This window comes from Diuraphis noxia, unplaced genomic scaffold (assembly GCF_037042655.1).
Source record: "Diuraphis noxia isolate RWA-SAM2 unplaced genomic scaffold, SU_Dnox_SAM2 contig0002, whole genome shotgun sequence".
In the NCBI taxonomy this organism is placed as follows: domain Eukaryota; kingdom Metazoa; phylum Arthropoda; class Insecta; order Hemiptera; family Aphididae; genus Diuraphis; species Diuraphis noxia.
Window position 1 is genome coordinate 23,523,889 of NW_028301712.1, and position 27,916 is coordinate 23,551,804.

Consider the following 27,916-nt stretch of genomic DNA (forward strand, 5'->3'; position numbering starts at 1 on the left):
TGACTGTAATGCTATAAGCATATGAAGTTTTCGATTATTGTTAGTTTTATAAATATTAACGTCGATGAAAAATATTGTACTCAGTCAAAAGGTTTGAAAATGTAATACAAGATTTCTCAAAAGTTGTTATGAGTGGAAATTCAATAAAAGTTTAGTGTAAATCTACAATAATTTTTTATGAGTCAGAATGTCAAATTTTTACAAAATCAAAAAAAATCACGAACATTTGCAAATTATTTAGAAGTTTATAAAAATTTTATTTGTAAATCTTAGATTTGAAAATTTAATACAAGATTCCTCATAAGTTTTTCACCTTTATTCAAAAAATTTCTTATGGAAATCAAATTTTATTTTTATGAGCGTTTGAAGTTAAAATTTTTACAATAATGATGGATATTCACTCGATTTTCTTATTTTGTTGTGATTCAAATCGAATAACTGTAGGTATTTGAGGTATTTGAAATTTACAGAAAATGTTTATTTTATAATTTCCAATAAAAATATTCAAAATATTTATGATTTGTTTTTAGTTTTTACACTTTATTCATTAGGTCAAAAAGGTTGTAAATTATCACAAGTTTTTGACATATTGTTACAATATAAATTGTAAAATATTAAAAATAAAAAGCAAAATTTTTTTTATAGACATTTAATGTTCAAATGTTGACAACATTTATAAATATGTTTGTAGTTAAAAATTTATAAAATGTTCAAATTTTATATCTAAGAATTGAAAATTTGCTAAGGCCACTGCTTCGTTCGAACCTTACCTTACCAATAAAAATCATTCTTTATAAAACTCTTCTTCAACCAATATGGACATACGGTATAGTAATCTAGGGTTTCGCTAAGAACTCGAACAAGAGAACTATACAAGCTTTTCAAAACATCATTCTTCGTTTAATCACTGGTGCACCCTGGTTCGTTTTTTTTATAGTTAGGTATTCTATGAAAAAATAACAATCCGAGTTATTTTGTTGCAATTTAAAAATATTATTTATTGTTACTTGGAATTTGTACAGTAAGTATATCTATATTATTTTACTTAAAGCATTTAATGACATTTATGAATACAATTTTTCGACAAAATGAATTAAACCTATTATTATACTAATGCCTATTACATTGAAAAATTGTAGAATACATTTCTTTAATCACAATAATATCAGAATAATACCAAGTTAGCCACACATTGTAATTTGTAGTCTGACAGACATTTCAACAGTTTTTAAAATCGTTTTCATTTAGGTGCCATTTGGTATCATCGAAATAATATTTAATATTATATCTTACAGTGACTCTCTGGATACATAAAGCTCAGCAGAGCGGTACCTACACTAACGGCATAGTAGTTTTTTTTTTTGTAGTGTGTTATTAGATTATTGATTCCTTTACTATAAGTAGCAAATTAATGTAGGTACACATTGTAAATCAAATTTATTCTTACTATTTTAACAAAAAGTATTAATTAATTAAACTTTAGAAGACTGTAATTAACAAACTAGCTAACCAAAACTGATAATATTTGAGCAACAACATTTACCAGAAATTATAAAAAACAATAGTTGTTTTTATTTGACAAAAATAATGTTAATTTTGCGTTGATAAAGCTGCATACTTGATAATTTTAAAATTGTGATAAAAGACGATTTTCAGCTGAAAATAAAGAAATACGTTTATTTTTCGCTTTTTTGAAATTCCATATTATCAATGTGATCATTAAAAACCATGCATAACGCACATAACAGATACAGGCTGTAGGAACTAGGAACACAGACTTCTATACTTACTTACTTATTATAGAAGTCTGTGACTAGGAAGCAAACCACACAATACAATATAATTACTAGTTACTAGTTACTAGTGACTGATGGGAATTATTCAAATAGGTCTGTCGTAAATAATTCGAATATTCAAACATTCGAATATCAGTATTCGATGCTACAATACAATACGTAACGAAAATTATTCGTCGAAGTTTTCGCAATATCCTAAGTGGATTCGAAGCCAGCGATATTTACTATTTGACAGGGCAATTTATTAAAATACAAAAATAAAAATTGTGCAAAATACTGAAATATCATAATTAAATTATTAATTATAATGTATAAGTTACGACAAAAAAATAATAAATAAATAAATGGTAATTACAAACAGGTATCTACAAGAACTATTTTCGTATTTAGGTCGATTAATCATTGACATACATTATCTTTAGTTGGGTAGATATGAATTAGTTATTAATAACAAATAGTATAAAAAGCTAGCTATGGAAAAACGGATAAAAAAAATTAGGTATTGTAGCATCGAATACTGATATTTGAATGTTCGAATATTCAAATAAGAATTATTATTATAATTATTATCTGAATCCATTCAGTTAAGTCATCGATGTCCCATGGGGATAATAATATTGTTGGAGCAAGATGGTCTATGTATGATGACATTTTTTCTTTTGACATACACCAAACATTATTCGAATATTTGAATTATTTACGAACTATTCGATCATACATTACATTATTACTAGTTACTTAAACAGTAAACACATATTCATATGTATATAAGTTGTAAAAAAAATTTGCTAGGTCAACTCTGAGCAGGAGAGCTCTATTAATATAACATGATTACACACATAATGTATACACAAATTAAATGTTTTAAATCACTTAACAAAATACAATTTTTTAAACCTACATTTCAAATTATATGTAATATGTTTAAAAATAAATGTTAAAACACTTGAAATTGTGATACTATATTTTAGAATAATTTGTTTCTAATTTGTATTGAAAATTTTGTTACCAGCGCCGGATAGAGACTTTTCGGCCCACCGAGATTTTAAATTTCTACCGGCCCTCAACAAAGTATCGGTCCATTCGAAAAACATTTTTTTATGATCACTCTTTTTACTTTTAGTATATGTGCTTTAAATAATAATTGTTTCTCTAAAGCACATTTACAAATTACCTATTCAATAGGTACATTACATTAAGTTACTTAGTATACTTCAGTTATATTATTAAAAAAATGCAAAATATAAGATAGATAATATAGTTAATATAAATATTTACGCGGCCCACCGAGGTTTTCTTGGTAGCTCGCCGGTTCAATCCGGGCCTGGTTGTTACACATATTTACATCATTTCTCCAATTCTTTATGTTTATTTCTATATGTATAATTTAAATATTACATAAATAAAATTGACAATAACATATCTACATTTAAGATGATTAACTGTCATCAGATTTTAAAGAAACTGTATAACCTGTAACAAAAAAACAAAAAAAAAAACAATAACTATTAAAAAATCAAACATTTTATAAAAAAAAGTTAACCTGAACTAGAATCATTGTCATTTTCTGATGAAGGAACAGTTTTTGTAGTACAAGCTTGAGATAAAATATTAATAGGCGGATTATCAATGCTTGGCTCTAAAATTTCTTCTGTTGACCTCAACAATGTGTCATTTTTATTGAACCAAAAATTAACTTTGGTCGCATAGTCACAATCAGAATCATCATTGGCATCATCATTCTCATCTTCATTCTCCCATTCTGATAAGTCATCGATGTCCCATGGGGATAATATTATTGGAGCAAGATGGTCTATGTATGATGACATTTTTTCTTTTGACATACACCAAACATTATTTTTTTTTATATTAATTTCTTCATTATTTTCGGGTAGATCTAATTTCCAAAGGTTACTCATATCAAACTTATGTGAATAATTTAGTTTTGGAACAATTCGAGGTTTAATTGTAACATTTTTAACAAATTGAGTCACATCAATTGGTGTACTATCATTTACTTTTTGAACAAATAAATCTCCAGCAGAATTAATACTAAATAGTTTTAAATCTTTAATTTGTTCACCAAAAACAGTAGTACCAGTTAAACACCGCAAAAATCTATCCATTAATGTTGGATTCAAGCAATACCCTTTAAGTTGTACATTATGTAATGATTGAAATGGATTTGGAATTGATGATGCAATGCTTTTACATGATAGAAAGCCATCTGGATATGAAGTGTAGGGTAAATAAACAAGGCTTTCACCAGTTTGGCTTCCCAAAATCAACATTTCATTGGTATCAAAACTAAAAAAAATATGGAAATTTAAATAATTAGTGTATAAAATTTGTATATTCAAGCTTAAATAATCACTTGTTTTCATAACGATGTATGTTAATTAGCGATGGAGGATTTGAAAGCATGTGATATGATTTATTTACAAATCCCATACGATTGTCAAATGTTAAAACCGAATGGTTGGAAGTCACATAAATACTATGACTATTTAAATGACTACATTTTAATGTTGTTAATTCTTCACATAGTTCTAAAATAGTAGTTGGGTCATAAACAGAGCAAGGCTTAGAAATATCAATCTAAAAAATAAATAGTATTAACAATAATAACAAGTACATATTATATGTTTTGCAGGGCTCGAAAGCGTTTCAAATTTTCTGGTTTTAGTTTAGGTTGTTAATTTCAGTTATAGATTTTAGATATTTTAGATACAAATTATTATAAGCTAGAAATTCATAAAAAATTTTCTTTTTAAATCTAAGATTTGAAAATTTAATACAAGATTCCTTACAGGTTTGTTAATCTTTATCACAAATAAAAAGTCCACCGGAAATTCAAATTGAATTTTTATGAGCATTTGAAATTTAAATTTTTACAACATTGGATTTTCACTGAATTTCACATTTAGCGATTTTCTTATTTTGGTGTAGCTCTAAAATAAATGACCGCAGACACTTGAAATTTTCACTGAATGTTTATATAGGCATTTTCTATATTTGATACAATTTAAAATATTTAGATTTGTTTTGAGCTGTTTACTGACATTTTAAATTTTCAACTTTTTTAGTTTTTTTTTTCTATAACTATTGATAAAAATTTATTTGTTGGGTAGAAAAGCTTGAAATTTTAATAAAAGGTAGAAGCCTTTGTATACATTGTAACAATATCATTTGAAAAATAAAATAAATTCATAGTTACCATTTTTTTTTTATAAGCATTTAAAGTTCAAATTTTGACTAAATACGTAAAAATTACGGCAATGTTCAAATTATCTTAGATAGAAATTCATACAAGTTTTTCTTTTTAAATCTAAGATTTGAAAATTTAATACATGGCTCCTAAAATATTTTTACAATAGCAGTTGATAAATAAAAGAAATACATAGTCACAATTTTTTTTTATAAGCATTCAAATTTTGAATTTTGACAACATAAACATTTTTCTTTTTAAATCTAAGATTTGAACATTTTTAATAATCTATAATAATATATTCTAGACAGATAAACCATTTCCGCTCAGAATCGTTTTTCGTATACAATGATATAATATCATTGGATTCAAATTTAATTCCATCCATTACAGCAACCCACTTGTAACCTAGTGTACAGCAGAGCGACATCCACTTTTTAAATTATTAAACAGTAATAAATTCTAACTAATAATATATATAATAAAACAACATGGGAAATTTACGTTCAGAAGATCCAACCCTGTGTTATTACTTTTAATATTGATTACAAGGTTTAAACAAGTATTTAAAAAACAACTTTTGAGCCCTGATATTATGTATTTTATAAGTTCAGTACAATATTCTAAACTGCTAAATTTGGAATTATAAGTTATACATTACCCGAGTATCTATGAAGTAGAGATTTTTTCTATTGATGATGCCAATTAAATTAGATTCATTTTGTAAATAACTTAAATGTATAAATGAATCAGTTTGATCATACACCACATCAAAATATTTATTTTGAATATCATTTCTTTAAACAATAATTAAAATATTTCTATATTGTTTTTTATATTTTTTATGTTTTACTATGGTCCACAATAAGAAATAATATTAAAACATATTTACCCATCTTTCCATAATTTAATAAAATGATTCACATCAGCAGTACAAAAATTATTAGCAGTTATATCAGCATCAGCAAATGGTATATCACTGTTATCATAAACTGAATTGTTCTTTAATAAATGTTCTGAATCAGAATTATTCCAAAATATAGATAATTTGGTTTTTTGTCGAATCATTAAATCTAAAAGTAAAAACGAATACACAAATATTTATAAACAATAATTTCACTTCAAATACTCTTAAATTATATTTGTAAGATAGTTGGGATCAATGATAATATTATAATCTTAGAATAATTGCATAAGCTTTACAATATTACCATTTAAATTTGAAGATTTTATATCAAAAATTGTATCCTTAAAACATTCATATTTTTTACTTTGAATTACTTCATATGAATTATCATCAATCGATAATATATCTAAAACAGTAAAATTAATGCTTAAAAAAACCCATAAAAGCTTAACATTATGTACCTTATTATTTACAAAACTTTAACAAATCCTAGTAAAGATAACTATGCAAAGACAAAATAATATATGTAAATAAAAAGAAATATTAATCTTACCATCGATTATAAATAGTATTTATTTACTATTTATAATTAATGATATTACCCTTATCCATATTGTTATAGGTTATAGCTGCGCACACATATAATTACCTAAAATATCAAGGTTTACTCCTCTGGCACAAGCTAATAACCATTTTCCATTATTTTGAAATTTTTCAATAGTATTACTAAAATACCAATTATACTCCTAAAATTAAACAGAAAAGAAATAAAAAAATTATGGAACATTAAAAAAATAGGTAAGGAAGGTGAAAATGAATCGTAACAAACAATAAAGTTAATTTTATAACTATGTTACATTACTGGGCACCTATTTGTGTCTCTTTAACTTACATAATTAGTTCTACAAAAAATAATGGTGAAGTCAGAGCTTGGCAATCAGACTAGGTTTTGTAGTTATAGTCTAATGAAGTTCACTATTTTAAAATGATCATGAAATCACACATCACTCTCATAACAATTATTGATTTTTCTTAATTTAAGTACTACGATAAGTTATACTCATATATGCATGAGCAAAATTGTAAAATCTTCAACTGCATCAGGTTATAACTTTAAAACTAAATTCAACCGCCAAATTTTGACTTCAGTCATCATTTTAATATAGTCAGTATATCTGACAACATTCATTTTTTTTTAAAGGGACGTCTAGTAACAACAAATAATGATAAAATATCTTATTTATATTATTACAATATATTACTATGTTAAGATGAGCTTTAATTATTACTTACGGAATCAAAATATTGATCGGGGTTATCTATTAAATTTGACGTAAAACGAGTTAAGGCATATGGAATCGTTGAATTAATTGGTGATTTATTTGTATTTAATGATGTTTTTATTTCATTCAAAGTATTGAAACTTACTGAAAATATAAAATAAATAAATTTTGTAAGATTTATTAATCTTTACGTGTTAACCAGTGATAATACATTTTTTTTTACATAATCCTAATAATTGTTCATTTTTACGTTTCCATTCTAATTTTAAATTGATCAAATCCATAACCGCATTAATTTCTGCAATCATAAAAAAATATTAACTTATTATTAACTATAATATTATACTCCAACAAGTAATTGTATTTATAACCAAATTGAACGAATATTACTTAATTCTATGTCTAAAAATGTAATACATGGTATTGGTATGTTGAAACGATCGGGTACAGAATAATTATGAATAGCTTCATTGCTGTTGTTGATGTTACTCAGCAAATATGTATTAAGGCCTGGTAAATAATAATGTGGTACTAGAGCTAAAATGTTCTTAGCCCCTTTTATTTGATGTCCATCAACTGGATGTACAGTGATTTGATTTCGAGGCATGATTTTGAAAATCTAATAAGAATTATGAACAAAATTAATTTAATATATTTAGAGCATTCAGCAAACACTATTATTATGAAGTCTATTGTTTTCAATTTATCAACATAGTTAACATATTATGTATATTAAATATAACAAAATTTAAAAATAAAAATAAAAAAAGATTATAAAAAGATTTGTTTTCAAAAATCAATAATATTTACATTTTACTTTTTTCGCAAAACTGTAATTATAGCCTTATATGTATATTGTAGCTCTTCATCTTGCACAGACTAATTTTATTCAACATTGAACAAGAACTATATTATGTACCAATATAATTCAGTGATATTAGATAAATTTAATGTGTTGCATATGCATAATATTAATTTATTTCTCGAAATACAAATTATACGATGCGAATATACGACCACTTGTTTCTTTCAAAAATACAAAATTGAAAATATTCACTCTGATTAGCAATTATGTTTGTTTAAGTCTAATTTGAGTAATTTTCCCAATCTAAGATGTTACTAAATTTAAAATACAAGTTTTTATTATCATTTATCAGTGTTTAACAATTTGCCGCCATAACCTTTGATTGTGATTTTGATGAAATAAATAAATTTGATAACATAAAAAATGTCTTTTCTTTCATGATATTCTTTGTTGATTTAATGATAATTTTAGCGCCAAAATTCTATTCTTCAGAGATAAATTATGTAAACTGTGGAATAACATGATAGTTAATACTTAGTTTAGTTATTGGAATATATTATATCAGCTGGAGAGTAGTGACTGGAGTCAGGTCGACTCAGGACTCTGGACATCAAGTTCAGCCGTTCAGTTATATAAGTTCTATAACAATTAACAACAGACAGCATTCAAGTTAAACACATAAGTAGGTATTTAGTGTATTATATAATAAGATATATATCTTAATTTATTGCTCAAATTACATTAGTATTGTGATTGCTATTTAAAATGATATAAAAAATTATTATTAGATTTAACTATAATTATTTATCATTTAACATTATAGACAAAGTTACAAAAAGAACTCTTAGAATTAAGACACCGAAGGTTCAAACTATAAATTATACACAATATTGAATGTGAATTATAACATCAAGCATGTTGAGAAATTAATTCAGAAATATGTTAGTATAATTTTTTATCAGAAGTAATTATCCAATACATTTAGTTTAAAGGTATATTAATTCTAAAATAAAAAATTGTTTATGTTCTATTAGAGTTATTGATAAGATTTCATTATGTGGAACGGTATAACGATTGGTTATAGTACAGCTGACGAGACTATAAATTTTGGTACTCGTGCTGTAGCTATTGGTGACAGCAGAATATTTGAAACAACCACTTTGGCCACAATAAAAAGAACATGTGATGTAAAATGTGTATCCAAAGAAGACCTAAGGATCAGTGCTATGTGTACACCAAATTTAATGTACATTTCAGGAGGCCAATCATTCACTTCATTTAATACTAGCGTAACAGAAATCAATCAGACATTTGGATTTCCTAACCAAATAGTAGATGCTAAAATATCAGATGATGGATGTTTCTTAATAGTTTTATTATGTGATTGGACTATATACTGTTGTTCATTTACAAACCCAAGGATTTTATTTATCAAGTACATATTGATTCTTATATTCAAGTACACAAATAGACTAATAAATTTGCATATTCAAAAGTTCTTTGTAAAAATTATTTACTTATAGCAATTATATAAGAAGTTAAAACTAAAACAAAAATGTCTCTGTATAATTGATTGTTATATTATATCCATGAATAAAAATACTTCAATTTTCATGATCTAATTACATTTTTCCTCAAGGTATTTGAATTCTAATTTTTTTCTTATTACTTATAAAAAAAGTTTATTAGCATTTATTTCATGTCTACACATTTAGGCATTAATGGTAAATACTTTGTAGGAGGTACTTAATATAAATTATAAATTATAATATTTAAAACAAATTCTTACTTATATAGGTATAAAAAATGTTTTATATATAATTTACAATCTTTCAAAAACTAAATTTTCCTAATAATTATGATGTACTTTTATATGTCATTTTAATTTCAGGAAAGTATCAAAAAATCCTCGTTGCTTGCCCTCAGAAATGGAATCACCTGTAGGTCTCTTCTTTTCTCATAAAGAAAACCACTTCTATATTACAGTTATTACATCATCTGGATTCATCAACAAGTATGTAATAAATAGATTGAAGAAATGTTTTATTAAGAAAAGTTTTATCTTTTAAAATTTCCTTTATAACCTTATTAAATAAATTATAAACCTGAATTATTTGTAGGTTTATTTGTGTCAATGTCACAGAACTAATGGAAAAATCTGTTCTTAATAATGATTTTAAAACCATAGAAAATCTTATAACTTTGAATACATTTGACATCCATGAAAATGTAAGTTGAGGTAATAAATATTTTATGTGCATTTAATTTTAACTTAATTAACTCAAATAGGTAAATACAGTCTGTGGAATGCATGATAATATTTTAATAGCTGGTGACAGTATTTGTCTATATGAAGGAGAAAACATGAGGTCTAAGGAATTTTTATTCCCTGACAACTGTAAAATTAAAAAACTTGTTTTCACTCAGGATAAAAGGTAAGAAAATATTTTATAATACTATTAGCTTTATTATTTTTATAATTTATAATTCATTCTCTATCGACATATTTAAGTTTTTAAAAATGTATAAAGCATAGTTCTAGTAAATTAATTCAAAACATTTTAAATTTAAATTTTGAGTCTATACAAAAATTAATATAATAAATTTGTTTCTTTGCAGCATTTATTTACAATATAGTATATACCTACTATTGTATAGTTTCATCTATTTTTTTAACCTTGTCAATTTATTTTTACAGTTTCATCATCTGCCTAACTGATTCAAAAACAATGTTATTGGTATGTGCGTTTACATTTTTACCAGTTAAAGAATGGAATAATGTGTCAATTAGTGATTTTACTGTGATGGAAGAAATGGGTACTACAAGTATTCTTTTATTAACTGATGAAATACAGCCTTCATTGATGCTAGTTTCGATGCCAGGTAATTTTTAAGAAATGTGTTTAGGTATTTAATTTTTTTTTTTGGATTAGGTTTATCTTTTTTTCATAAATCGTAATAAAAACTTAAACAATTTTGGTTTAATATTACACATTGTTTGTAATAAAATCATACTAAGTTTATTCATAATAAAATGCCACCACCATAATAGTTGCAAACAAATGATGGTTTTCAAAATTGCTATAAACATATTTATCTTTATTGAAGTCACGTAAGAATCTAGCAATAGACATTATTCCTTGACATTTTTTTTCTCCAATTTCAACTATACAGACGATTTTATACCTGAAACAAAAACTAAAATAATTTTTGTTGTTATTATACCTACTTGGTTTAGGTATACAATTTGTTTGCTATATTTTAAACTATTTTTTTAACATAAAATATAAACATGTTATATATTTCTGGCCAATTTTTTGTAAAGTTTTATTGTCATGGTTGTTTATTAGCAAAAACATATTTATGGTTCATAGGTTTGCTAGTAGCATGCTCTGATTTTTATTATAAAACTTACTTATATACAGGGCCGGTGCAAGCAAATTTTTAAATGTAGGCAAAGATCAAAATTGCCGCCTCTTGTTTTCTTATAACTTTTCTTATATGCCGCCTCTATATAAATATTAATTTTGCCGCTGTAGGCTTATGCCTACGTCGCCTACGCCTATAACCGGCCCTGCTTGTATACTATTATATTATATACATATATACAATATATTAGAGTGGCAAACAAGAACATTTTTGCTAAGCATTAGTGTGAAGTGAGTATGGCCTGAAAGGAGGAGTTATTATAATTTAGTTTTATTCTTATTCTTATAAATTCACTAAATGATCTCCTACTGGCTACTATTTACAATTTACTCAATAAATTAATCAGCAAGTTATATTGAAAAACACTTTGTATTTTGGTACCATAGTAACAATAATATAACAATGTTATGGTTGAAAAAATGATTTCTCCAAAGTATTGGTAATTTTCAATTGAGCGGTTGATTTTGTTGAAAGTATAATAAAAACTATAAAAAAAAAAGAAATCAAATTGTAAAACTTTAAAACTTATGAATTTCTGCTTTAACTAATTACTTATAATATTATTTATTTAGATATTTTATATTTTTCAAATAATGCTATGCAGCATTTATAATAAAAATATTACATAGCTGTTTTTTTAAATAATAAAAAAATAAGAGAAAAAAATAATAATTTTTTACTCAAATAAGTAATAACTACTGGAATTTGTTTTTTCATGAATTTATCTGAGTATAATTTATTTAACTAATTCTTTATATCATCTAATACCCTCGGTTAATTCAGGACATTTGTAATTCCACATTTAATAGTATAAAATAAATAAATATTTTTTTTAAACTTAATCATTTTACCTTTCAAAATCCAAGTCATAAATTTCATCTCTAATACTAAGTGACATGGCTGCAGAGATTCTTGTTGCTTCAGCTGGGTCATATCTAGTTTCATTGTTCAAATGTTTCATGGTTTCATTTTTGATTACAGCCAAAGCTTTATTTTCATTGAATGGATTTTTTGATTCCAATCTATATGTATTCTGATATTTAATAAGTTTGTCTTGTGAAGGTAATTCATTTTCAGTTTTGTTTGTTAAAACATCATATACATCTTTTATTAATGTATCCATGTTCAAATATTCCTTAATGTCATAATATTGTGATTTGAGTATTGGAATCAAAGGTTTGAGTATTGATCTAACATGCATCCATGTATATATATATGTTTATAAGCAAAAGTTCAATGTATAGTAACAATTAAATAGTAGATTTTTTGTGAATTGTAGGGTAAGGTTGGCAACTATATTGTACAAATATAATAAAGTAGTAATTATTTATCTGAAAAAATTATGTAGAATACTAGAATGCAATTAGGTACCTATATAGATTACTAAAAAAATGCATAAAGTGTGATAAATTGCTATAGATTTAATAGGAAAGACTTAAGATACCTCAGTTTACTTGTTTCATAATTTAAATAAAATAAAATGGTTTCAAATTCATCTCAAAATGTACAGCCAAATAGTCTAAATTTTGTTTTAAGTAGACTCTTCAATCGCATGTATTGTCTCTTATCTAACAAATGTACTACATAGAAAAAACTGTTTTGCACAGGATAGAATAACTTAGGCTGTGATGAAAGCTAAGACTCCAAATAGATATAATATAAAATATAGTTGAGGACATTATATTTGATGAAATATGGTTTTTATTTTTTTGATATCTCTAACATAAAAAAAGTTTTTATTCTTTCAAAATCCATCATTTTAGTATTTTTCAAACTTGAATAATTTTTATTGTAGTTTCGATATTGAAAAAAATGAAAACAATATTTTACAGCTAAAATTATCTTTTTTATGTGGTGGAAATTTCATTTCTTAGTTATGTCTATATAGTCTTCTTGGTTCTTTTCAGCACAAAACATATTTTGTTATGTTTACGTTTTTTAGACGAAGACAATACATGTGGGTATACCATTCTCTTAAGTAATAAATGTCAATTTCAGGAAGAATTAGTCCATTAATAACCCACCTTTTAAAGACTTATTTAAATCTATAATAATGATATATTATTCATAAATAATGTATTAATTTAAAACTCAAGTATATGTTTGTTTAAAACAGATTTTAGTGTAACATTCAAACTTCCAACATCTTCATTGACATATCTTATTGACTATCCAAGCACATCTGATGGTATATTGTATTTGGAAGCACATGGAGACGAAGATATAAATACATTACATGTAAAACTCATATCTGAAGGTCAACCTGACTTACGTTTGGCAAGAATGTTAAGACGAGGAAAATATGATGAAGCTCGAAATTTTGCGGCTGCTTTTAATCTTGATCCTGAAACTGTATATAAAGAACAAGTTAAAGGCCTTATGAGAAAATTAGATGTATGGCAGCCTGGAACCAAAGGCATCCAAGAAGCATTTGATGAAATGATGGATTACTTAAATAAAATTAAAGTAAATAATTGAATAAATTTTCAAAATGATTCATTACTAATTCAAAGGTAATTTTTTTGTTTAGGATCACACATTTGTTGGTAACTGTGCTCTAAATATAATTATACCTAGTTTTACTTTATGTAGAAAACTTTTAAGGTATGCATTATTAAGAGTAAAGTCCTCATCAGAAGGATCAGAAAATAAGTTTACATATTTACTTGATCAATTGCAATGCACGCTTCATAAATTGGATACTTTTTGTCTTTTACATGATGTATCTGATTGGTGTATTGAAAATACGGAACTATGGCTTTCATTTTGTAAACAAAATGTCAACGATATTTGTTTGGACCTTATACAAAAAGTAAATATATATTATTTAAATTATTATTTTTCTATTTGTCATTAACATTTTGAATAAAAAATGATTCAATTCTTGACATCAGCATCGTTTTTTGCTTGTAATTCTAAAACAAATAACAATAGACTCATGAAATTTTCGGGAAATATTTTGACTATTTTTGAACTATTTATAGCCTTGAGGAGTTTTTTGAATTTTGTAAATTTTTATAAAAATTTTTTAACTAAGTGAAAAAGTTTGAAAATGTATTACAAGATTCCTTGTAAGTTTATTTAGTGCAAATTCAAAATACCTAAGTTACAAAGGCATGATTATTTTTGTATGATTTTGAAGTTCTAATTTTTACAAAATTCATCAACTCTGGTATTATTTTAAGCTATTTTGTCTTTTTAAGTTATTTATAGTCATGTCAACCTTTAAAAATTGTATTAATTGCTATTCAATTAGATATATATAAACATTTTTCTTTTCATAGCTAACACTAGTCATTTTAATAGAAGATTCCCAATAAGTTTATACCCCCATCATAAAAAAAAAACAAGTTTACCTTAAATTTATGTTATTTATGTTTATGATATATCTTTGGTTTTTACTATTCTTTTTTAAAATTATATGATTTGATTATACAAGTATGCTATACTAGTGCCATCGTAAGAATGCTACTGCGCGCGACCAAATTTTGTCTGATCTTGCGCATTCCCATCATCATACCTTCCCGAACACTGGCTGTTGCCACTTTACGGCCGTGAGTAGATGGTAGAGTGTGAGAACTTTGGGTACAAAACTATGAAGCTCAATCAATTGGATGCACAAATGAGTAACGTTTTTATGGTGACACTAGTATAGTTTTTCAAATGCAATGATTTATGATAATGATTCAAATTTGACATCCATTACAATAACATGCTACATTACTACTGTACAACAATATCGTGCCTACTTTTCCATCTTTTTAAATTTAAAAATATATTAGTGCAATCTATATAAAATTAAAAGTTAAATTATGTATTTTATCTAAGTTAAGTTTATGTTATATAATATAATATTTAATTTTTAGAGATTATATTGTATACAAATTAATAATAAATTATGATTATAAATGTAGTTGGTTAATTTCTTTTGTTTTATGTAGAATCAATTAAGTGATGCATTAACAGTTTGGAGTCGTCATATTTCAGAAATTAAGTATTACATTAATGATGAATTTATCAATAAATATTTTTCAAGCACGCCGTTTTCTGTAGATATTTACGATTTAAAATTATGGGTTATGAGTTTTGCTTCTACTACTCTTTCTATGTATTATGATGAAACAGTTTCTTCTATGGTTTCTTATATAGAAAGTAAAGTTAGGTATGTATAATAGACAACTATTTTAGCTTACATTTTGAATTTAATTTTTACATTCAATTTTAATATTTTTTTTAGATGGAATGAATTATATTTACATTTAGATTGGATCAATCCTAGCTTAGAAATTTGTCGTTTTTTTCTAAACATCATTAATCAAATTGTTTCATCTCCTTTATGTCTAAGTATTTCACGACCAACTGAACCTCAAATTAAACTAATCTTATTGATAAAATACTTGGCTGAATTAAAGGAATTGAATGATAATTTTGGTGTTAAGATTACTTTGGATGATTATGAATTATCTCATGAAGACAAAAATTATTCAGAGTTGTCATTCATAATTTTAGATCAAATACAAATGAATACATTTTCTGATTTTATAGCCACATTTTGGTCAACATTTACACTTCAGCGGTTCTTAAATTCTGATGAAATTTTATCTGCTTATATTAAAGTAAAAATAAATAATTTTTTTGATTTACCTACTTTATTAAACTCAAATTTATTTAACTACAATCGACAAATATTTTTATTTTATATTTTAGAACATTGTTAGTCAAGTTGATTGTTGGTGGTCTTGGGAAGAAAAAGCAACTTTGATACTTAATTTCATATCCAACAAAGAGGTGGTATTTAAAAAATGAACGTAAACTATAAATTATTTGAATTTATTTTTACAGATCAAATCTGATTCAGCTTTAAGCATTTTGAAAGCAGCTAGTATACCTTGGTCTGAACTTATGGTTAAACTTTGTGATGAAACACTTAATACTGATTTGAATACTGCAGCTATTAAAGATATAGTAGAAGTGAAGAATTTACTTACTAGTAAATTAATATTAAAGAGTTATAATTTTTCTTTTACAAATATCACACCTAGTATAGTATGTATTTGAACTCGTGATCAATTCTATTTCAAATTTAATTATATTCATTATTAATTTCAGATTATTATCGCTGTTCAAAATATTTGTTCCCAAAATCGCTCAACTGTATTAGAAGACATAGTTAAATTGATTAGTACACAGTCTGTTACTGTTCAACAAGAAGCGTATGAGATTTATATACAACATTTGATTGAATCTGGGTATGAAAATTAATTTTAGTTCTCATTATTTTTAATTTATTCTTACAGTGTTAATAACCTAGGTTATAAGCCTAAAAACACACATATATAACTAGTATAATATAGCAATATTATATTTGTATATTATAGCAACATATTTAAATTTGATTGGTTTTAAAAATCTAACTCAAAAACTATAGATAATTGAATTATTGTTGACATGCATTTGTGCTATGGCTTAGAGTCATTTCAAAAATGTTTGTGTGACACTAAGATTAATAGCTTGATATCATTGTGTCGAAGCTGGAAGCATAAAATATTGTATTATTATAGTGTGTGTGTTTGTGTTGTTTTATATAATTTATAACAATAAGTATAACACATTGAATGTTTTGTGTTGAATACATTAATGTTTTGACAATTTTTGATGATACAGATAACACAATATTATAAATTATATAAATAATACCAATATTAGTTGATAGTTGTTTGACGATGTTGGCAGGGGTAAATTATTGGTGTTTATAATTTTAGCTCTTAACTTCTCATAATTATATTAATAAGTATTAATTTTTTACTTCCTATGTAGACTGAATTCAGTAATTACAAAACGTTTACATGTACCAATGTATCTACATTAAGTGTGGATACTTTTTAGTTTAAGATTATTTTTTAGCTATTGCATAGTTTTACATGACTATTTATGAGAAAGAGTTTTATTATAAAGCTTGGCATGGTTCTGATTCTTCCCTTTTCTCTCATGGCCATGGAAATATTAATAATTTTTTTAAAAGTTATTACAACAATGCAATTTTTATTTTTAAAGCCTTACAGACAAAGCAATAGAATCAATAACAAATTCTCAGATAATTCCTAATTCAATGATACAGAAGATATGCACAACAATTTGGATTACATATAACAGTTTGAGAAAACATTCAATTTTTGTTGAAGAAGCATCCAAGTATTTTATTGTACTAAAATTTTTGGCTAAAAGTCAATGCTTAGATATTCGTCAAGAGTGTCAACATAGTGCTAATGGCTTAATAAACATTTATTATTTAAAGGTTTGTCTACTTGACTATTCAAAATACTGTAATTTATAATGTATTAATTATTGTGATTTTATAACAGAATGAGTTTAAAATTGAATGTGATTTATCTGAATATACTAATGAAGAAAAACTATTAAAAAAATGTGTAAATTCAGTCATAAAAGGTAGTTGAACATTTAAAATCAACAAATTAGTGCATAAATTAGTTTTAATAATTTATTGTTTTCTAATGTCTTTATTAGATGAATGTTTCAATGATATGAAGACTTCTTCTATACAAGCTAGATTATCAAGGTTATCTAATTTATTATTCCAGTCTTTTGAAAATGTAGTAGTACAGTTTGTTAAAGAGTCAGCTTTACAAAAAAATAACGAAAATATATGTATATTTGGTCAATTTATAAATAACTTTGGAAATGTTGGCCCTCAGCTTGCAACTAAATTATTAGAATTAGGAGAACTTTTAGTATCTACTTATGATCCAGTGACTCAAGCTGCATTTAAAATACCACTTTGGACATTGATTCGACGAATTACACAATTAGTTACCGTTAATAGTCAATCAAGTAATATTGTTTTTTTTTTATTTATAACACCAGTTAGATTAAGAAATTAATTGTTTTCTATTTTAGGTTTGTTAACCAGAGCTGTTGAATTAAGTCAATGGGTTGAACCCTTTTATTTAACTTGTGGAGATGTGGTGAATACTGATAATATAGAACTTGGATTAGCATATTCTTGGAGGAACGGAATTATTGACAAAAATTCTATACACATAGAATTTTTTGAACAATTTAAACTTTATAGTTCATTTTTAAGTAATATTCAATATTGACACTTCATTAATACCAAAACTAGAAATAATAATAATTATTATTTTTCTAGATTTTTATAATCCAACATCTTCATTATACTGCTACAAGAAAATAGATGTTAAAGATTCATATGATAGCATTGTAAGTGATTATAAATACTTTAGATTGCTTACTCGTCTTGTGGCGTATAATATTACTTCTGGTAGATGGCGAGATTACATAATTATTAGTGATTTCAATGGTATCCATTCTTGCTTACTACAGGTCCTCAGTACATGACGTGCAGTGATAGTGGGCGTGTGATTAGTAAAATCAGATACCTTTGAAATGGCTAGTAGTTATTTCATCTCACCATCTACTGCGAGTAATATTGTATGGTATAATAATTATGTTTTTAAGAAAATGTCAAATAAAATATTTAGTTTATCATAACATTTTAGCTATCACCAGATATAATAATGTCTTCGTTAGAATATTTCCAAGGTCAGAATCTTATTGGTCTTCACATAACTGTAACACAAATAATGTGTTTATATCGTGCTATTCTTAAAAATCAGCAAACATTAGTAAGTGCTTAGTTAATAACAAAGTAAAAAAACATTGCTTATTTTAGATAATTATTTATTATACAACTGCATATTCTTAATGCATTTCAGGAACCAGAATTAACTATTAAAGGAAGTAATTTAATAAAAAGTAATGTCAGGCAAATATTAAAAAGTGTTACTTATGCTCGAAACTTGGATATGGATCTAGGGTTAGGTCTTTTAAATACACTCAAACCACATGATGCTTTTAATTGGATTGAAGATGCTTTGAATAAGTATGAGTTCAATGTTATAAGTTTTGGGGGTTTAATGGGTATAATTTTAAAATTATATATTATTGTTTCCTCTATAGTGTGGGGATGAACTATCAAAAATTAACAAATATTACAGATTTAGGATTAGTTTACTTACAATTAAATATTGATACTGCTGGTGATTTATATGAAACTCTTAAATCGACAAAAAATAAATGTATTTGGGGTAAAAAATTGATGAAGTATGGATTTGCATTTAAAGGTATATAATTAATTTTAATAAATTTGATGTATTAGATAATGAATATGTGTATTTATTTATTTTTTTTTTTTTAAATTGTAGATGCATTTTACAGTTCAGAATTAGATCAACGGCATTTACTACAGAAAATGATAAGATCTCCTATCATAACATTAAATGTTTTAGCAGACTATTGCGCAGATACACATTTTGATTTACAACAAACTGCCAAATTATTTTTAGAAAGTTGTTTAATTCAATGGGAACCATACACGCCTGGGGAAAACGAAGAGAAGACATTTGGTAAATAGTTTATACCAAACTTTATAAAATATTCAATTAGTAAAATAAATTGCTAATTTTTTTGCATGATGATCTTTAGATTGGATAGCTAAAATAATTGAAGACAAAGATGCCTTATTAAAAAAATGTGAAGACATTTTCTGTGTTATTACAGAAAAAACTGATATTTTAGATTTTCTTTGGAATCATGTTTGGGAACAAGTAAGGCAACAATATATTGTACTTTAACTCAACTTATGTTAAAAACTAAATGTTTTCAATGCATATTTATTGTTATATGATGTTTAGGTGAATATTTATTACTATGAAGTATTTTTAGTAATAATGGGTTTAATTGAAAAATATGATGTAAATGCAATTTTAAAATTTCCTGTTCAAAAAGAAATTTTATTATTTTTGATGCAATACAAACGAGTAAGTTTACCTGAAGAACACGAACAAGAAATATGGTTTGCAATGTTCCAAGAATCACAATCATTACCTCCTATTTCTAAATATCGTTTACCTTATGTTCCACTTGCAAATAAAAAAAAAAAAATTGGCCATCGTGAAATTCTGGCTTGGAAAATCATAAAACCAGAATTAACATTTTTAACATACAATAAATGGTTTTCAATAATTGAAGCAATTGGAATGGACAAAGACACATTATGTATTTTTACTGTAAAGAATATGGTATGAATTGTTTATTATGCCATGATGTATAGATTTACTAAGTGTGTAAAAATATTTTAGGTTAATGAGGTAGCTACTAAGGATAAAAATGTTGAATGGTATTTACATATGCGCTTGGAATCATTGCTCAGAGATATTCAAGAAGTGTTGAGCAATGTAAAGAATTTAGAAATAGTTGCTGCCTCACTATACTTTGTAGTCAATAGTTTACCCTTAGGTATTAACTATATTCATTAATGTCTATAATTAAAGACTAATTTAACTATATAACTAGTTATAAAAATTATTATTTATTTTTAGGTGCGGATCAGTTGGCAGCTGCTAAAATTAGTCATTTACAAGCTCAAGAATGGGTAAAATTAGAAAATTCAGAAAATGCCAAGTCTGGTATTACAAAAGTATGTATTTGTATTAACATATTTAAATCAAACAAAAACTGAAATTGTTTTTTTTAGGTTGTTACAAAATATGTATTAATAACAACTAAACATATTCTTCACATGTATGGTTTTGGAAAAACAAAGTATTTACAATTAGCATTGCAACCTAATGAATTAATTCGAGAATTGTATAATGATCCAATAATACTTAAAAGACATACAGGTGAAATAAAGTTGTTTCCTGGTAAGTTTAAAGGTCATATTAAGGTGTTTGTTTCAAATTATTAACTTGAGCTATATTTTTCAGACATTAATGGTGCAGTAGATGCAATTGTAGAAGTTCATGGTAAAGGAGACTTGGCTCTTAAAGTAGATCTTCTAAAAGAGTGGCTACAACCCTCATCATTGGGATCAATGGATTCCCCTGATAAAAGTTTAATGTCAACAACTAATTCATTTTATGTATCTCAAGAAAATTCAACAATCAGTGAAGGTGTTTTAAGGTGATAATAATTATTTAAATTAGTTAAACTTTTTTTAAATGCGGCTGACCTTTGAGCGTTATTAATTATGTTTAGAGCATGCTATTTATTAGAAAATGATACACCAGCGTACAATTTACATAATTTCCTTATATGCCAAGCTTATAATGAAGATGACAATGATTCTATGTGCCCAACAAGTGTGCGACTAAGAGCATTGCAATGTTTGTGTTTGGTAACAACTGAAAATATCGAAGAAATTACTTGTCGTTCAAAAGAAATGATGAAGTAAGAATATTAATTTCTATAATTACAATATTTCAATTTAATAATTAAATAACTTTACTTATTTGAATATTAGAAATAATTTGGTTGAATTATCAATTATTACTGAATTGGAAACTCTTGGAATCAATTTTTCCCCAGTAAGATACCGTGGATGTGATAAATCCAAACTAGTCCAATCGTTGTTGGCAAGAAGATCACTAAGTTCCACTAAATTAGCTTCACATTTATGTGTTTTATATTCAGATGCCATGAACCCTAGTATTTGGGATTTATTACTTACTAGATTAATTCATTTTACAATGATTATTGAATTGGAAAAAGTACTTAACCATTTGATGGATAAATGGCATAAGTTGACATTTGAAATCGTAGAAAAAGCCTGGAACGTTTTTCTAAGATCTTCATTTAATAGTGGTATGAATCATCTAATTAATTAAATAGTAATAAATAGTGATGTTACAAACTAATAGTTCAATTTTACATCTGAAAAAAATAATGAAAATCAAACTAATCAAGTTATAATTTGAACTCTAATACTCTAGATAAAATAATAACTTTTTGTATCATTATTATTATTTGTTATTGTCCTTAATGCAATAGGATTTTTTAACATGTGGTAAGTTTATTTTGAAATTGTTCTGAAGCTTAGAATTTATTTAAGTTTGGTTTGTGTTTGATAAAAATGTCGAATAATTTAGTAATTTGGTGTTTGTTACATTGTAAGTTCAGATAATTACAAAAATTAGGGTCTGTAACATCACCAATATTTAAAGTAAAACCACATTTTTTATGAGTTATAATTTTTTTCAGCTAAAGATTCTTATGAAGTTATACATTGTGTCAAGTTAGTTTTCAGTTGTCCAGTCATAGATAGCATTGATGTAAAAGAAATGATTGAACATTGTCAGCGATTTCAACTTCATGAATATGTACAAAAGTTGAAGCGCTTGAGTTAAAATTTTTTAATTTAGATATGTAAATAAATAAGTTTTAGTTTAATTTTTATACCAATCTAAAACTATTTAATAATTTTTTTTTTTTAACAAAACTATTTTATTAAAATATATACAATAATTTATAATATGTTCAATTATCATCTCATTTATTCTTCAAAAACTCTTTTTAATTCTGCTTCTCTTTGTTCTTGGAATAACCTCTTGAGATCAGCAATTTTTTGTTGAGGTTCTGGTCTTTCTGGTGGAAACATCTCCTTTTTGAATTTTATTACTTTATCTTCATAATTTTCTGGTAAGTTAAAGTAATGGAATAAGATAACTGGAAAAGCCATATAAATACCCATTCGTAACACCTCCAACTGCCACTTACCCATATCTAAATGAAAATTAAACAAGAATTATTTATGTATTTTTAAAAAAAGTTAAAAATACTCAAGTAGTATATATATATATTTTTTTCTATGAATCAAATGATATAATAGAATCTATTAAATAGATTAAGAATACTCCTAGGCAGGAAGTATTCAGAGTTGTAGTAAAAGGTTGATGCATTTATCTGTTTATTTAATTATACTTATATCAAACCTATAATCTATATTTGTTATTTATATTTATTAACTATCGATATTAATTTATATATTTAAAAAAAAATACAATTTAAATGTTAATAAGTATATATATTCATATTTAAAAATTATTGTACACACCTACTACATAATAATAAAAAGTTATGAGTCTTAATGAGTTTTGTTATTATATAATCTAACAACAATTTCTGAGGAAAAAAATTTTTTTTTGTTTTTTTGTTATTTAGAAGAATATATTTACAATCTATTTTTACAATAATCAGTAAGTATGATGACAAAATTTTATTTATATGACATTAAGGAGATTAGAAAAGGAAGGCCCTCAGTAGTGCCACCTGACAAGAAACATTAAGTTAATTATTTGGTGTAGTTTTAAATTGTTTTTTTTTTGTGTTTATGCTTTGAGCATGTCTCGAGGCCACAGCCTTTTTAGTCTTTTGGGAGCATGTGTTGCAGAGGATAATTTTTGGATTAAAGGGTTGTAATGAGTGTGGAGTCTGGAAAAGAATTTAGTATAATGGGATTTGGCCAAATTGTTAAGGGTAGGTAGATTTAAATCTTTGTGAAGATTTTTATTTGTTACGTACCAGGGGGTGGAGGTTATTAGGCATAGGCATATTGATTGAAAAGCTTGTAGAGTTGAAGGCTTTGAAGACCCCCATAGCTGAATGCCATAAAGCCAGATCGGGCGGATTATCACTTTATATATTGTCACCTTGTTTGTTAGAGATAGTTTAGATTTGAGGAAAAATTATGAATAATTTTCTTTACTTCAAGTAAATACTGTCATAGTATCTATACAATATTAAGTTTTCTGAATTCTCCATAATTTTACACTTCATAATCCCATAAAAACATCATAAACTTATTTAAATAATAATTCTTTGACATACCTATTATAATGTTTTTTTATTTTTTGTTCGTCTCTCGTTGTAGAAAGCAATTTGTATATTATTTATTAATTTCAGTATTAAATTATAATCTACAATTGCCACAAATATTAAAATTACAAAGCTATAATAGTGAGCAGTGATCCGAGTAATTCTTATATTATCTATGATAAAAACGAGATGATTGATAAAAGATATTATATTTTTATCTATACCCACTAGCCGTAGACCGTAAGTTGTAGTCGACTTGGTAAACTGGTAAATATTGAATAAATAGTCATAGGCACTAAAGTCTTAGTTATAACTATATAAATTGCAGATTTTAATTTTTTGATTTGGATCACTAGTCACTAACTCTATTCCACAAAATAGTTGTTTCGTTCGGAGTGTTCGGACCAATTTTCAAATCTTGTTAAATTCAACATATTTTACTATGAAGTAGAGGTATCATTTAGATAAGATAAGGTGAATGGTGATACTTCTAAAACCATTAAAATCACTTGTTCCCACTTCAAGTATACCATGGTTGAAGAAACTTTTTATTTTCGTGGTAAAATCCAAAAAAATATTTATACAATCTACAATATGCTACAATGCAACCAATACAGTTCTTAGCACACAGTATTAACATATTAAATAGTAATAGAACAATATAAAAAACTAAACATGATATGCATAGCATTACAATTAATGAGTAGATCGTTTATTTTCATGTTTTAATGAATTATTGAACTTTTAAATACTTGTTTTTATTTTTATTATTTTGTTGTCAATTTGTATGTGTTGGTAACACTATTATCAATTTGTATTTTGTAGTGACAATCAACATAACCTTAAATCTCAAAATGTTACCTACTCTTTTGCTCTTCGATATTTTATGTTGTATGTCGGAGGGTTCTTTTTTGTAGTTCGCTACTACATAGGTCTATAATTCTACGTTAAAACTTTGTATATTTATTGAACGTAAGTACATTTTAGTAACCCAATATCTGTTTAATTTAAGCTACCCATGATTTTTTGTCATTCGTTATTTTAACTTGGAAATTGTAAATAGTTTTACATTAGCCATGTGGCAATGTTACTCCTCTTCCATTCATAAATATTTTATTCAATAAATAATAATGAATTCTTTTTTTTAGAATAAAATGGCCCCAAGAAAAGGAAAAGTACAGAAAGAGGAACCAGTTATCCAACTGGGGCCACAAATTCAAGAAGGTGAATTGGTTTATGGTGTTGCTCACATTTTTGCTAGCTTCAATGATACATTTGTACATGTAACAGATTTATCTGGAAGGTAATTATTGTTCGGTTATAAATTTGTTAGCCTAATTATAGGATGTTAAATTATTTCCATATACAGTAGACCCTCATTAGTCTGCACTAATTAAAGCTAAATTGTGCAAATTAATGAAAATCTTGATCAAACAATATGTTTATGAAATACAATGGTTATGTAGTATACATGATATAATACGTTACAGTCCTAAAATATAATAAATAACTAATAATTATAATATTTTTTTGTTTTGATGGCTTACAATTTTTTTGTATTACTTAACTGCTGTTCTAACTGTGAGGTTTTACTGTACCTAATAAATTAAAAACTGTCCAAACATAAACCATTTAGTAAATACTTTGTATATTTTTTTACTATAGGTAATGTATATTATACTTTATATAATAATCAATCACAAATTACATATTTTGTAAATTATTGATCTTTATTATGTATTATTATCTTAAAACCAGTTTAGTGATGCAATATTGTAAGATAGATTATGTTTAAAATTGTTTCTTCCATTAACATCCAAACCTTTTCATTTTATTTTTTAAATAAACTATACACTACATTTAAATCCATCTCTTATCCACCTATGTTTAAATTAAATTTATATTGTGCACACTACTTGTTTATTACTAAGACAGATTGGATACATTTTTTGTAAAATAACTTTTTGATGTAATATATTTATAATTATTTTTTTCAGAGAAACTATTGCTAGAGTTACTGGTGGCATGAAAGTAAAAGCTGACAGAGATGAAGCTTCTCCTTATGCTGCTATGTTGGCTGCCCAAGTATGTTGTAATTGTTTATAATACTCATTGATCTACATAGGTTAAGTCACAACCAACAAAAGTCTTAGTTCTAATTCCGCATACAATTAAAAAAGATTCTATGAAAGACTTTTTGTATTGAATGCCTGACACCTAGACACCTGGCCATGGTATGATTAGTAGGATAAGGAACACTTTACCATACATGTATTGTGCTTTTATTTGAATGTTATAGGTTTTACGTTGTATACTTAGTGATTTCTAATTAGATCAATGCATTATCATACTATGTCCATGCTAGATTGATATACATAAGTATATTCTTTGGAAAATAAAATAAATACTTGCTCATGGTATTAAACACTTAGTTCCTTAGTCTGTACCGTATCATTCTCTAACACCCTGGAAGTCTGATGGCATAGACCATTTAAAATAAAAAATGATATGATTGATGGCCTATCCATTCTATATTACCATGACAGTCTGGTGTCTTACACACAGTGTAATTTTAAGTATTTTTCAAAAAAATTTGTGGAGTTTTGTTGTTCTACTAAAGTATTTTGATCAGTAGGCACTCCAATATTCTGAGAAAAATATGTCGGCCTGCTTCAAGTATCTAAAATCAATTTTCCATCTTTCCTACTAAACAGTTATCTTTGTTCATTAGTGTTAAATGATTGAATATTGATATTGTTTTTAAATATTTTCAACCTACCTTTTTTTCATAATTCTCTAGTACAGTGGTTACTAAATGGTGTTCTGAGTAAATGCTTAAATTAAATCAAATTTAATATTGTTTGTAGCATTATAATGACTTTAAAGCATCAATATTTCTTATATTTTTTGCTTTAATAAGTAATTCTTAGGTTTTGGCGCTCCATGAAAGTTTTGTAACATCTTAAAAATTTTGATTAGGGTTTTCACTTAACACAAGAGGTACAAATAAAATAACATTAATTGTGTTAAAATTGATATACTTTTATTCTTAAACAGATATTTAGTTGTTAAAAATGCTATCAATTATTAATCATTTGTAAAGTATTGACTTGTTAGGTATGTTATAGTAAATTTTTATATTTTTTACCTTTTTATATTTTTTAAATTAATCTTTATGAATCCTACTGACTAAAAAAAAACTTATTAGGTTTTAATATTTTAAGTTTAGGTACACCTGTTTACATGTGTTGGATCATAATTACATGTTTGAATAAAATTTGATGGTATATTATATTTCAATTCTTTGTGTGCATACAAATCTATGCTATAATCATAATAATTAGATAATGACTCAAACATTTACAGTATAATTTATATATATTGTAATTTTCTTATGCATCTTAATATTAAGTTATTATTTTTTGATTTTAGGATGTTGCTGAAAAATGTAAACTATTGGGTATCACAGCTTTACATATTAAATTGAGAGCTACTGGTGGAAACAAGACAAAAACACCTGGTCCAGGAGCACAATCTGCATTGCGTGCTCTAGCTCGTTCAAGTATGAAAATTGGCAGAATTGAAGATGTTACACCAATTCCCTCAGATTCTACACGTAGGAAGGGTGGTCGTAGAGGTAGACGTTTGTAATTTACCAATTTTTATTTGTATTGCATTATCTGTATTCCACAAATATTAAATTGGATTTCTCTTTAAACAAAGACTTATTTTTTATTCATCACTAATTAATTTTATTAGTTTTCCTAATATTTCCTTTATTTAATATTATAAGAC

General features: G+C 25.6%; 5 protein-coding genes across 10 annotated transcripts; 2 read left to right on the top strand and 3 right to left on the bottom strand.

The window, feature by feature from the left end:
• Positions 1 to 2,996: 2,996 nt before the first annotated feature.
• LOC107164404 (uncharacterized) lies at positions 2,997 to 8,336 on the bottom strand. 4 transcript variants are annotated; one of them, XM_089221186.1, is made up of 11 exons: positions 8,012 to 8,336; positions 7,585 to 7,813; positions 7,406 to 7,492; positions 7,205 to 7,338; positions 6,561 to 6,657; positions 6,216 to 6,317; positions 5,897 to 6,077; positions 5,666 to 5,801; positions 4,171 to 4,394; positions 3,340 to 4,103; positions 2,997 to 3,269 (listed from the first exon to the last, which is right to left on the bottom strand). In XM_089221186.1, the coding sequence occupies exons 2-11, from the start codon at positions 7,799 to 7,801 to the stop codon at positions 3,235 to 3,237; spliced, it is 1,977 nt and encodes a 658-aa protein (XP_089077312.1). In that variant the 5' UTR covers positions 7,802 to 7,813; positions 8,012 to 8,336; the 3' UTR covers positions 2,997 to 3,234. The 4 variants fall into 4 exon arrangements, with proteins under 4 accessions (XP_089077312.1, XP_089077311.1, XP_089077313.1 ...); XM_089221185.1 differs by having other exon boundaries at positions 8,005 to 8,335; XM_089221187.1 differs by lacking the exon at positions 6,216 to 6,317 and having other exon boundaries at positions 8,005 to 8,335.
• Positions 8,337 to 8,504: 168 nt separating this feature from the next.
• On the top strand, positions 8,505 to 23,394 carry rod (kinetochore component rough deal). 2 transcript variants are annotated; one of them, XM_089221184.1, is made up of 32 exons: positions 8,505 to 8,685; positions 8,823 to 8,940; positions 9,034 to 9,434; positions 9,891 to 10,013; positions 10,120 to 10,228; positions 10,289 to 10,434; positions 10,698 to 10,882; positions 13,545 to 13,894; positions 13,959 to 14,240; positions 15,370 to 15,590; positions 15,666 to 16,044; positions 16,136 to 16,216; positions 16,271 to 16,474; positions 16,538 to 16,677; positions 17,483 to 17,723; positions 17,791 to 17,875; positions 17,954 to 18,277; positions 18,344 to 18,529; positions 18,597 to 18,667; positions 18,967 to 19,092; positions 19,183 to 19,349; positions 19,427 to 19,590; positions 19,672 to 19,872; positions 19,952 to 20,073; positions 20,161 to 20,547; positions 20,608 to 20,764; positions 20,848 to 20,945; positions 21,003 to 21,171; positions 21,235 to 21,430; positions 21,506 to 21,697; positions 21,771 to 22,111; positions 22,508 to 23,394. In XM_089221184.1, exons 3-32 carry the CDS (start codon positions 9,055 to 9,057, stop codon positions 22,651 to 22,653), a joined length of 5,973 nt encoding a protein of 1,990 aa, XP_089077310.1. In that variant the 5' UTR covers positions 8,505 to 8,685; positions 8,823 to 8,940; positions 9,034 to 9,054; the 3' UTR covers positions 22,654 to 23,394. The 2 variants fall into 2 exon arrangements, with proteins under 2 accessions (XP_089077310.1, XP_089077309.1); XM_089221183.1 differs by having other exon boundaries at positions 8,505 to 8,681.
• Positions 10,997 to 13,548, bottom strand: LOC149058231 (dynein light chain Tctex-type protein 2B-like). 2 transcript variants are annotated; one of them, XM_089221189.1, is made up of 2 exons: positions 12,280 to 13,548; positions 10,997 to 11,197 (listed from the first exon to the last, which is right to left on the bottom strand). In XM_089221189.1, the coding sequence occupies exons 1-2, from the start codon at positions 12,627 to 12,629 to the stop codon at positions 11,020 to 11,022; spliced, it is 528 nt and encodes a 175-aa protein (XP_089077315.1). In that variant the 5' UTR covers positions 12,630 to 13,548; the 3' UTR covers positions 10,997 to 11,019. The 2 variants fall into 2 exon arrangements, with proteins under 2 accessions (XP_089077315.1, XP_089077316.1); XM_089221190.1 differs by having other exon boundaries at positions 10,997 to 11,185; positions 12,280 to 13,460.
• LOC107164471 (protein PET100 homolog, mitochondrial) lies at positions 22,645 to 23,027 on the bottom strand. The gene has a single exon (XM_015512337.2). It carries the CDS (start codon positions 23,025 to 23,027, stop codon positions 22,800 to 22,802), a length of 228 nt encoding a protein of 75 aa, XP_015367823.2. The 3' UTR covers positions 22,645 to 22,799.
• Positions 23,395 to 24,933: 1,539 nt separating the features above from the next.
• On the top strand, positions 24,934 to 27,843 carry LOC107164462 (small ribosomal subunit protein uS11A). The gene is made up of 4 exons (XM_015512301.2): positions 24,934 to 25,093; positions 25,270 to 25,424; positions 26,119 to 26,206; positions 27,554 to 27,843. The coding sequence occupies exons 2-4, from the start codon at positions 25,276 to 25,278 to the stop codon at positions 27,770 to 27,772; spliced, it is 456 nt and encodes a 151-aa protein (XP_015367787.1). The 5' UTR covers positions 24,934 to 25,093; positions 25,270 to 25,275; the 3' UTR covers positions 27,773 to 27,843.
• Positions 27,844 to 27,916: the final 73 nt, after the last annotated feature.

Excerpts from the sequence above, each read along its gene's own strand:
- LOC107164404 (XM_089221186.1), bottom strand. The coding sequence starts at position 7,801 with ATGCCTCGAAATCAAATCACTGTACATCCAGTTGATGGACATCAAATA. Across the intron at positions 6,318-6,560 it reads AGTAAACCTTGATATTTTAG|ATATATTATCGATTGATGAT; the intron begins GTAATTATATGT and ends TTACTGTTTTAG. Across the intron at positions 4,395-5,665 it reads TCTACTTCATAGATACTCGG|ATTGATATTTCTAAGCCTTG; the intron begins GTAATGTATAAC and ends TTTATTTTTTAG.
- rod (XM_089221184.1), top strand. The coding sequence starts at position 9,055 with ATGTGGAACGGTATAACGATTGGTTATAGTACAGCTGACGAGACTATA. Across the intron at positions 10,435-10,697 it reads GTTTTCACTCAGGATAAAAG|TTTCATCATCTGCCTAACTG; the intron begins GTAAGAAAATAT and ends TTATTTTTACAG. Across the intron at positions 14,241-15,369 it reads GTTTGGACCTTATACAAAAA|AATCAATTAAGTGATGCATT; the intron begins GTAAATATATAT and ends TGTTTTATGTAG.
- LOC149058231 (XM_089221189.1), bottom strand. The coding sequence starts at position 12,629 with ATGCATGTTAGATCAATACTCAAACCTTTGATTCCAATACTCAAATCA. Across the intron at positions 11,198-12,279 it reads TATGACTTGGATTTTGAAAG|TTTTTGTTTCAGGTATAAAA; the intron begins GTAAAATGATTA and ends AAATTATTTTAG.
- LOC107164471 (XM_015512337.2), bottom strand. The coding sequence starts at position 23,027 with ATGGGTAAGTGGCAGTTGGAGGTGTTACGAATGGGTATTTATATGGCT.
- LOC107164462 (XM_015512301.2), top strand. The coding sequence starts at position 25,276 with ATGGCCCCAAGAAAAGGAAAAGTACAGAAAGAGGAACCAGTTATCCAA. Across the intron at positions 25,425-26,118 it reads GTAACAGATTTATCTGGAAG|AGAAACTATTGCTAGAGTTA; the intron begins GTAATTATTGTT and ends TATTTTTTTCAG. Across the intron at positions 26,207-27,553 it reads CTGCTATGTTGGCTGCCCAA|GATGTTGCTGAAAAATGTAA; the intron begins GTATGTTGTAAT and ends TTTTGATTTTAG.